The sequence below is a fragment of the Candoia aspera genome, chromosome 4 (genome assembly GCF_035149785.1).
Source record: "Candoia aspera isolate rCanAsp1 chromosome 4, rCanAsp1.hap2, whole genome shotgun sequence".
NCBI lineage: Eukaryota > Metazoa > Chordata > Lepidosauria > Squamata > Boidae > Candoia > Candoia aspera.
Genome location: NC_086156.1, coordinates 94299654 through 94311441, shown reverse-complemented (window position 1 = coordinate 94311441; position 11788 = coordinate 94299654). Strand labels below are relative to the sequence as shown.

Below are 11788 nucleotides of genomic sequence, written 5' to 3'. Positions count from 1 at the left end.
AAAGGAATAGAATTTCTCATCTTCATTAAAATGAGTGCATCCATCCACCCTTCACTATTCTCAAATATCTGTATCATTTATTAGTCCTGTCTCATAGGAAGGCCTTCACATTGGCATGTGAAGGCCTTCCTATGAGACAGGATTATTTTTTTAAAATTTATTTATCAAATTTCTTTGCCACACAACTCATACACAACAACTCTGGGTGGCTTGATACATGGCATGTCCAGATGCTTTTCCCACAGTGGTACTGTCAGGTAGGTTCAGTGGTATTCCTTATATAATTTATAAGAACATTTATATATCTTCTCAGACATTGAAACTGAAACCATAGCAAATGTACTTCTGAGTTGCCCTATCTACCATCCATGGAGGGCAGAATTAATTTCCCCTCTTATTACAAACTACAGTATTTAGATCATCCTCACAAGGCAATTGTGCACTACCTACTAAACAACCAAAATTAGGAAGTTTCTAGATCTGTAGGCAAATGTTGTGCTACAGCATTGCCAAGTAGAAGTTTCTGAACTTGATCAATATCCTACTATAGATGGTTTTAGCTCAGACATAAATAGGCTTTTAACAAACATCTGTGTTATGTTTTGTGGGAGTATAATGGTATGTGGGAAAGACCTTGGGAGACTGGGCGAAGAGATACTGCCAAGGGAATGGTCAGATAAGAAACAGCATAGCCTGCGGCTGGATAGTGGATAGGGCAAGAGGCTCAGAAGAGACACACACACACACACCAATTTCTCAGGCTGTAAAGGAGATGGAGGGGGGCAGAACTGTACTTTCATACTTGCAAGATTCTGTTAATGTAGCTTTACAATAAAGTAGAATTAGCTCATCTGGTTGTGATTCCTATCTAGTTTACCCCATGAGGCCAATGGGGGGGGGGAGAGGGGTGTTGTTTGTTTTTAAATTGTGTGTTTGGTATTTACTATAATAATAATAATAATAATAATAATAATAATAAATGCAATACCATTAATTATGGTGTTTGATTGGTTGGTTGGTTGGTTTGGGGGGCATATTTCTCTTTCTTTCTGCCTCCTTCCTGACTATCCTGCCTCCTTCCTAATTAAATTTGAATAATAAATAAAATAAATAAAATCATCCCTGAAAAAACCCTGTGGGAGGAGTTCATTCATGGGATTTAATTGAAGTATGGGAATATTGTGCAATGAAAGTTAAATTGTGTATACATCTCTCAACTGCCTTATAACTGAAGTTAAAAGCCCCATATACCTCCAATCAAAATGCTGACAATTTTTTCTACTATTTTAGAAAAAAAAGCAATAGTATTTGCAGAAAAAGAAGTTTTCAGATGATACACATACACATACAGTACACCTACACATAGACATATGCATTGAGGTAATAAGAGGTCAATAGGATATCTGTTGCAAAGAAATGTGTTAAAAATAATTCTATGGCATACTACACATGGTATGTGCAAATCTTAGTTCAGAGATTTTATTCAAATTTATTCAATCAAACTGATTTTCTGAAATGAACTGGAAAATCAGCTCTTTGAATGGGGTACCGCAGACTAAAAAAATAATAATTGACTTGCCCCAATTAAGGAGTTCAAACAGAACTGTCAAGCCAATTTAATAAATAATTACCAACTGAGATTGAATTGACAATTGAAACTGGATCAGAATCAATCCATACACCTTTAACACAAATCACAGTTGTAAAAGATGCAGACACACGCAAATTATGTTATTCTTCTTATTAGCTGATCTTTGTTATTTAGCTGAGGTTTCAGTAAAATTATGAAGCATTTGGGGAAAAAGATACAACCCAGCAACCCAACACTAGAGGCTAAGATTGAGAAGACCTCCACAGCCACTGTGTATTTTCCCTTGGAACTTAGGTAAGCTGGAATAAAGGATAACCATACACAACAAAAGACCAGCATGCTGAAAGTGATAAATTTGGCTTCATTGAAAGTATCTGGTAAGTTTCTGGCAAAGAAAGCCATTGTGAAACTTACAATGGCTAGGAAACCCATATAGCCTAGGACACAATAGAACATAATCAAGGAGCCTTCATTGCATTCCAGTATCTTATATTCAGTCACTGACTGCAGGTCAACATCTGGGAAGGGGGGAGAGGTTATAATCCATATGGCACAAATGCCTGTTTGAATCAGGGAGCAGGAAAGAACAATGGAACTGCCCAGTCTTTTCCCCATCCACTTTCTCATACTGCTTCCTGGCTTGGTGGCCATGAAAGCCAGAACCACTGTGATAGTTTTTGCTAACATGCAAGAAACTGCCACTGAGAATATAATTCCAAAACCCATTTGTCGTAGAGGACATGTTACTTTCGTGGGTTGGCCAATAAACAGCAAAGCACAAAGAAAGCAAAGGAGGAGAGAGAAGAGAAGGGTATAGGTGAGATCTCGGTTGTTGGCTTTGACAATAGGAGTATTGTGATGCTTCACAAAAATTCCAAGCACCACAGCTGTGATGACAGCAAAAGCAGTAACAGACAAAACTAAACTCATTCCCAAAGGGTCTTCATAAGATAGAAAAGTACTGACTTTGGAAAGACATAAATACTGTTCTTTGTTTGCATATTCGTCTTCTTGGCATTTAAAACAATCATCCATGTCTGAAAAAGACAGAATATAATTAGTTATATGGCACCACCATTTGGGATTATTCATACTGCATAAATTAGAGAATGTGATATTTTCAAACCTACTTAGTAAACCTTTTGTCTTCAAACTTCCTTCCCCTTTCCTATCCTCTGGGTAGGGTAAAGATCAAACAATGTCCACCGAGCTTAATTTCTTGCTTTGGGAGGTTGATATCCATTAAGGTTAATCATTTTATAGATTTTTAAAAAGCTCTGGTGTCCTGGACTGTAGAGCAGGTTGACTTGGATTTATTTAGCTTGCTATATGAATTCTTCCAGTTTCTGTTTTTAACATTTAAAATTCAACATATTCTCAGAACAGACAAAGGCTTTTTTCATGTTCTCATATGAGAATGGCTCTTCAAAGAAAACCTTCCTTCCTTCCTTCCTTCCTTCCTTCCTTCCTTCCTTCCTTCCTTCCTTCCTTCCTTCCTTCCTTCCTTCCTTCCTTCCTTCCTTCCTTCCTTCCTTCCTTCCTTCCTTCCTTGCTTCCTTTAGTACCTAGACCAAAAACTAGACCAGATGACCACTAGAGTTAGAATGAGAGTTCTCTGGATCTTGATGCTGCTATCTAATGGTCATCCAGAATTTTTCAGCCCAGGTCTGGTATCCTTACACTAGCCTGAAATATTTTGCCTAGCTAGATTCAGTGGAGTAGCCCACTGCTGGAAGTAATGTCCACTTTGCATGAGCCTATGTGATTGTTTATCCCTGCATATTAAAGCTTGTCTATCTGACAATAATTATTATTTGTTGACTGCATTTGAACCTTTGCTGTCTTCTCTTTCTTACCTGCAACCTTAAGTTGGCCTCAAATAAACATCTGGACCTACCACCTTTCTGGCTTTGCCTTATGTGTCTCTCTGACAGTAACTTTTGTTAAATAGCTCTTCTGCTGTATAACAATGTTTTTACTATACGTAAACATTTAGAACGATAGGATACCCCTTTAGCACTTCCTAGAATAGCAATGTGGCCACAGGACATCACTTCTGGCTGAGTTTTATACTGCTGTGGTTCTTGTGAGATGGAAAAAAAAACTCTAATTTCACTCACAGTAGGTTCTGTGAAGCAATTGTTTTGAACTTCTAGTCCACTATAAATATGATTATATTTTCATTCAGCTTAACAATATAAGTGTCATACCTTTCCTGTTGGAAATCTTCCCTTCAGGACATCGATTGCAATCATAGCAGCAAAATGGCTGTCCTTCAAGACTTTTTCTGCTATAACCCATTTGACAATTGTTATTGCAAACGGAGAGGGGCAATGTCTATAGAAATAAAATAGCGGAATATTGACTGTTCTCCAAGGGTGACTTGGAAACAAATGCATTTGCTGCTCATCTACTAATAATCATATAAAATAATTTATATAGAATAGTGATCCTTAAATCCTGTATTTACTTGGTAATTTTATATCTGCCATTCCTCCAGGGTTCAAGATTGTGACTGTAATACTCCCATCTCATTTTTTCCTACAGCAACCCTCTGAGGTATGTTGGGCTGAGAGATCATCACTGGCTCCGAATCACCTATAAAATCTGAAGGGTGGACTTGAACATGGATTTCCCAGATCCTAGTCTAACATGTTAACCACTACAGCACAGAAGGATGGGAAATGTATGGCCTAAAGTAGCCCATTGGGACTTCTAATCTGGCCTCCTCCCTGAAACTACTCTTCATCTCCAAAACCCATCCTTCAGTTCCCTTTCTCCATGGGTAGATGAAATTCCTACTACTTCCTCCATTTCTAGTCCATTAACCATTAGGGAATGAATTTTGGAAGAGGGGGTTGCTTCAGGACAGATTTCTATCCCTAATATCATACAAATTACAATAAGTATTTAGAATAAGATTATGAAATATATTCAGCCAAAGGAATAGTTGAGGAAACCAAAGGATGGTAGAGAAAAAATGTGGAATAGCCAAGTTATATCACCCTGTGCTAATCATGATCATCCCAGATAGTACAGCAATTTTGTGTTTTTTTTGTTTTTAAATGTACAGCTAGAAAATGTTTCACATTAAAAATATAAGACAAAATTGTGGAAGTTGCAATGCATCTGGAATGTGCCAAGTTACCTGACTTAGAACATGAGCTCGTAAATACTATATAGTTACAGTATAAAAAGCGGTAATTTCTGCACCTCGTCTCAATGTTAAAATTGGCTATTATAATGACCTACCTGGTTGAAAGTGTAATGCCAAGTGATTGCATGGTCATTAATGCTGAACTCTTGTTCTGATGTAGACTTGGGGTTCATTTTTCCAACCTTCATTTTAAGAAATGATTGATTTGACAATGTGACCCAATTGATAATGTCAAATCCAACTATTAATTCTCCATTGTGATCAAATGAAATTTTGTCTCCGGCACTGTTGTTGAATGAGAAACTTCTGAGCAAATGATGCAACTTAAAGGAAGAGGAAGATCAGCTATGTTATTTATTGACTCGTAGCATAGAAGAGCCCTTTTTGACTATCAAGCCCTATCTTCAGTGTGGTGCCTGCACTGAAATTAAAGTACTCTGCTTTAGTCACTAAGATCAATGTTTTTGTCATATTGTTTATGGATTGATGACTAAGAATCATTCTATAAAATATGTCCTTTTCATGATCCTGAAACATAGAGATGATTATTTGAAAGACTTGTCATATGCATAGAAATGAAAGCTGGCAATACTATTAAATTGGTGTAATCTTCAGTAGAAAAAGGAAGGGAGTTAACAATGTTATACCTATTCATAAATATTTTCTAATGGTTCCAAAGGTACCAGGTAAATGTGTACAGGACTGCAATCTAAAATAGAGACTTCATGTGGCTTTTGCACTGATGAATTTAACTCTTGCATTCATAGGTATATTGCACCCAACCTCATTTAACAGGCAGTCACCTGCCATGGTTGATCTTGAAGCTTCCATCTTTGTCCAATCGCCATTGATCCATATCTGGATTTGGATTTCTGCAACACATGGAGTGCATGAGCTGTAGCATAAACAGCATTGTAGATGCTGTAACTATATCCCATCATGAACATTTCAGAAACTGTCCCAGGAAGGTCCTTAAGCTTCTCTTCTCCCTTGCAGATGCCCCCAGTTGTATGGGAATTTGAAAATTTGCAGCTAAATGCTTGTTCCCAAAATGCCAGGAGAAAATTGTCTCCTTTTGAGTTGGAAGGTTTTCTGCTTTGAAAAAAATGTTGGAACCTTGGAAGCTTGCATGACTTAACAGTGAAAGATAATGCTCCATTGATGACTTGGATGTCCCATTCCCTTTGATAAGATAAGGAGAAGAGATCAATCTGGGCTGAGAAAATCCACACCATGCCTTTTACCTCAAATAGTCGAAACATCCATCTCCAATATATCATTGATCGAGTTTCTCCATACAGAACCAGCACATTGGCTTTGCTCTTCTTAATTTGATCAACAATTTCAATCATTTCACTAAATGAAGTAATATAATCATCAAGGAAAGGAATATTGATTCTCTCTATGAAGGCAAAACAGATGCCATTCATGGGAAATCCTGCAAGTATTCTCCGCACAAACCTATCTCCATTGTCATCATTTATTGCCAGGATTCCAACCCATATCCATCTGAAATGCAGAAGTAACTGGAGAATGCCCTTGTACTGTGAAATTTCATTTGGAACCATCCGAAAGAAAGGGAGTGCTTCTCTTTGATTATTCATCTCTGCAGTGGAGCCATATGTGAACTATACAACAATACAGTGTATTGAAGATGAGGAGGGGAAGGAAATGAAAAAGAAAGCCATGGGTTAGCTAATTTACAGTGTGCTAATTTACATTTGTATAATTTACGAATATTTGCTAATTTACAGTGTGTCCATTTTAGGATTTGATTAAGTTTGTCCATCAACAGCAACAGATTAAATTTGCATCTCATGCTAGCTCTCTTCAAGCATTCACCTGATTTTATTAATGAAGGTGTGAACATTGGTACTGGATAATATTCCTCTCTAATTTCTTTGATCTTGTATTCAACCAGAAAATCTGAAGAAGTGTAATGTTTGAAAATTATGAAGTCAGTGGAAATAGTAACTATTATCTAGAACAAGGATGCTGGGGAACTCTGGGAGTTGAAGTGCACACATCTGAATGTTGCTGAGGTTGAGAAACACTGATCTAGAACTCAGGCCTTTTTCTTCTGGTGAAAGTAATTAGCTGGGATGAAGAAACTTCTTGGTGGCTGCACTCAGATTATGAGAGTTTGCTTCCTTTTTTAAAATCTTTGGTTGGCCCTGTCTAGAACAGATATACCAGTAGCTTCTTACATGGTTGCATTTATTATGGATTATGACATTTAGATAGTTTGCTATTCATTCTGAATAACATGAATACACTTGAAGAGAAGGATATTAATTCATTCAAAGCAGCATTTCTCCAGTCCAAAAAAGAAACATTTTTTTTTTTTTACAAATAAAGTGTTCCTTTTATATTGGTATATGTGGGATATACATCTTAGACATTGGGAAACTGAGAGTTTGACCTGAAAATAAATCTCCTTTTTAAGCTTTACTGAAGAGAAGTGTGTGAATAACTTAATCTCATTCCATGTGTGTGTTACTAGAATAGCTGAAGAAAGGTGTACAGAGTCATATGATTTGTCCTGAAGACACAAAATAAAAAATAGAAACAAAAACATTTTATTTTTTAACAATTGCAGAGAAATATAAATATTATAAACAAGAACTCAGCTGATCAGAACCTAGAGCTTCTGACTCCTAGAAAGGTATTCATTCAGCTCAGAATGAGTTTTCTTTAAGATCTGGGAAATGAATTAATGTAATTCTTTTCTTTATATTATTTTAAAAAGCACTTAAGCTGCCTGTTTTTCTCAAGTACACACTTTTTTGACTCTAAATCATAGAATCTATCAAAAAATAAAAGAAATCATAACAAGCACCCAACCAACCTGTAGAACCTTGTAGATACTCAGGATGATTGCTATAGGAAGTGAGATATCAATATCGACCCCTTCAATGATTGCTACCAAATTATTCTGGATGTCACACCTGTAGTTGGGAATAAATCTCTTCTGTGTGGAGAGAAGTTCCATAGTGCTGTGGTAGGTCCATTTTGCTTCATAATAACTATCATAAATGTTGAAGCCTAATGTGAAATTAGGTAAGATCTGCTGGTTTTCATTTATCTCCTTTACAGCAAATATCAAGGCCAGAGTATGCTGGTAATTTTTAGTCAATACACTGCAAATAACAGAGATATATTATGTCATATGGAAATCCTGCATAGGGGTTGGGTTGGGTTTGCTCTGGTCAAAAGCAGTAGTTTTTAGAAGTGCAGACTTAGTAAAATGTAGACTTAGAATAGTGTTTTAACTGTGGATGGATAAACCAAAAGATGTAGAGAACAGAGGGGAGCAAATCAGCATTACAATAGTAGACAAAATGAACAAAACAAAGAACTGTCAGGGAAGGGAATAAGTGGCAAGGAGTAGAGTCTGTACAAATCTTAGAAACAAGCTGTCTTTGTTCAGACTGCCATCTTGTACAATACCCAGAGAAAGAAGCAAGGTGTTCACAACTATTACGATCAAGGGTAAAGCTTTTCTTACGCTAAATTAACCATTTTTTTTTCCTAATGAGGTATGCAGGAGGGCGGTGATATAACAATGTTTGTAATCAACATGACAGATTGCTTACTGGCTTGGAAACTTTTGTCTTCTACTGAAAACACCCTGAGGTCACAGTTCAATAAATTTACAAAGCACTCTTCAGCTATTTGGTTTTGTTGTCTTAAGTTGGGATTAAGGAGAAGATTTTTCCTGCATTTAGTCAAAAATCAAAGTTTTTAGAACATGGCCCTCCCAAGCACTTAGAATAGGTGTTATAATTTTGGAACCTAACACCAAAGGATGCAGATAAATGAGAGAGTTAGAATGGTTTTGTTTCCATCTTTCTTTTAGCAAATTGCAACAAAAGAGCAGACTATATTTATTCTGTTGCCCTAATAGAATACTTTCATTCTACACAATATCTCTTTAGCATTAACCATTTTCCTAAAAACATTTTAAATTAAATGGGTTAATTCAGAAATAGAAACTTCAGGAAAAGAGAGCAAGATGAATACTGGAGGTAGCTTTTCCACCAGCAGACAAAGCTAAGCAAGTTATTTTAGTCTGAACAAACTCACCCCCCATTGTATTTTTTTTTTTAATGGCAAAAGCTAAAAAAAGAAAAAGCAATTGTGTGTTTAGAAATTCTAACATGTCAAAAATAATATCTATATTTCTTGTAATATATAGCTGAATTCTTAAAAGTACTTTTTATAGTTATCAGTAGGAATAGAAGAATCCTTTTTTTTACTCTGTCGAGTAAACAAAAGTAGTATTAATGAAACCAAAATAATAATGGCAACCCCAAAAAGATACATATTCAGAATTCAGTGTTTTATAAATATTAACAAAGCATAGGGTCTTAATTAACAATAGATGGTGTAAGTACCATAAATAATATGCAAGAAAAAGAAAAATGTCTGAAAATGTATATTACAGGCAAAACAGTGCAAGAGAAGTTGGAGCTCTTTTGACAGACAGGTAAGAAAGAATTTTTGAGCAAATAGCATATAACAGCAATCAAATGCTGCAAATCAAATGTGAGTTTATTGCACTACACTGAATTGTGTTAGGTTGTTGTTGTTGTTTTCTGGCATTGCATAAGAATGATTTTGGCTACCTGCCATGTGTGAAGTATGCACAGTTCTTGATTAATCTGAAATTTTGGTAATACATCCAAGGATAACATAAGCATCTTTGACAAGCAGTCATTGCTGTAAAGTCAGGATAACACTGCTATGAATTTCAGGCTAAAACATGGGAATACTAGAACAAGCCAAAAGCATTAGCTTCCAACTCCTGAACTGTATCTCCAAGAGAAAGGCAATCATAACTAGTCTTTATAGAACTTTCTTAGCAGTATTCAAAATATATGGAACAAAAATTTCTGTTGCATTAACTCCATTTTAAAATCCAAAGGGAACACTTGTACTGTTTTTAAAATGTGTATCTCTTTTTTTCAAGAACAGGACTTTCCAGCTTTTTACAAGAAAAGTTGTATAAATAATATTGGTTTCACTTTTTAAAAAAAACTTCTTCATAAAAATAAGTTACCAATTTAGGAGCTATAGTTTATACTTCCAAGATAGCAATGGCATTGGGACTAAAGAGACCAAATAATATATGGTAAAGTTAAATAAATTGATCAGAAGCCTGCTGAAGTAAATCAAACTCAGCTTTAATTTCTACATGTTTCAAAAAGCTGCTTCATAAGAACTAACCTCATCCAAGATAGAAATATAATGAGAAGTTCAGTTTATTCCAGTATAGGATTCACCAGCTATATCCTATACTGAAAGGTTTTCATTGGTAAAAGATTTAACAGGTAAAGCAATTTAACAAAATATTGTACATATTGTATATGCTGCAGAATTAAGTGCAGGTACTAAAATCACTTCCCATAGAGTAAGAATGCCCATTCCTCCCCAACATGTCAGTGGAGTTAAATGATAACACTTAAGACCAATCAAGAGCTCAATTCTAAAAGTCCTTATCCCAACCAACAATTAAAAATAAAATTATTGGCCTGTGATGGCTTAAAAGGATGAAAATGAAATCCACCTTTTACAACAAACAATGTAAATACAGAGAATTACTGGGACTCTTGAAGGATGACCCTGCCAAAAGAGGCTATTCTTTTTAAAGGAAAAAGTATGGGATTCAGTGGATAGTTCACATAAATAATAATGATGATGATTTTGCTTCGATGTATAATGTACTGAGTCTTATTATGAGTTGGCTGTAAGGGGGTGATGGTCATGAAAGAAGACAATGTCACACCGTGTACTGTACCTCTAGGCAACAGAGACAGAGTGTGGACTGCAACAGAAGCAAGATAAGGAAGTGAACAAAATGTTTACATAGAACAGATAATTTGATAAAGGTCTCTAACAATATGACAACATTTCAAATGGATTGTAGAAAAAATCAATCTATAAAATAATGCAGAATATAAGGGGGGGAAAAAACTGCTGTGTAAACATTATGCTATTGGTGGTGACTTCATAGAGTCATATTCATCTCTTATGCTGGAGTAAATATTCCTATAAGTTAGATCTTCAGTTCCAGGACAAGAAGAAGCTCCAGTATCCCTCTTCAAAATTCTTGAAGTTGTTTACTAGTAATCTGACATTGTGTTTTTATATTAAATTTGAACCATGGCCCAGAAGAGCTAAAATAGCCTCTCAATTCAGTGACAATCACACTATGGAATGAGGAGGAAAGGATACTGGATGGATTACTTTCAGCAAATATATGATTCCTCATCATCCTGGTACATCCAGAGGAGACTGTGACATTAAACAGGATATATGGTGGGAAGAAAAGCCCTAATTACTTACATTAGCTCATCAATCATGGCATGATGGGGATGGTCACAGAAGTCTAATGGATTATATGGCCTAAGGATCTGAGGAATAATACCACCAATGATGAAGTCACCTGGCTGATAATACTTGTGCAGAATAGGAATTGGTTCACTAACAGTGCAGCTCTCTGCATTTGCTTTGCACACTCTGTGAGGCAGAAACACTACAATCATCATCTTTTTTGCAAATATTCCAACCTTTGTCGGGATAGGCATTACTGATAATGCCTGAATATATTAAATTGTCTTAAAGAGCTAATTACTCTTAATTACTCTTAATTTGATAAGATAGAACGAATGGATCCCTACCTGGCAGGTATAGAATAATATGTATAACTCAGAATGATACAAGGGTTATTTATAGAAGATTTCACCGTCTGTTTAGTATGCTAAATGGCAGACAATATTAGAGCTCTACAGAGATTTGGACAAGAGCTGAATTAGTCATAGTCACCTGATAAATACAGGGGGAAATAACTGCTAATCAGTTAATGATATTTCTGCAAAATTGCTACTGGAAACATGTTTATTACATTGGAATTTGGCATAGGTGTGTACGAGAAGCAAGACAGGCTGAACAGGGAAATGATAATTTGCATTTAAAGTAGAGATCTGAGAATAAAGCAAAGTTGCTATAAGTTTTTCACTTCATCACTTCTTCCATTT

General features: G+C 35.7%; 1 protein-coding gene across 1 annotated transcript; it reads right to left on the bottom strand.

The window, feature by feature from the left end:
* Positions 1-1726: 1726 nt before the first annotated feature.
* Positions 1727-11338, bottom strand: LOC134496690 (vomeronasal type-2 receptor 26-like). The gene is made up of 6 exons (XM_063302400.1): positions 11097-11338; positions 7597-7888; positions 5552-6376; positions 4844-5071; positions 3802-3928; positions 1727-2628 (listed from the first exon to the last, which is right to left on the bottom strand). Exons 1-6 carry the CDS (start codon positions 11336-11338, stop codon positions 1727-1729), a joined length of 2616 nt encoding a protein of 871 aa, XP_063158470.1.
* Positions 11339-11788: the final 450 nt, after the last annotated feature.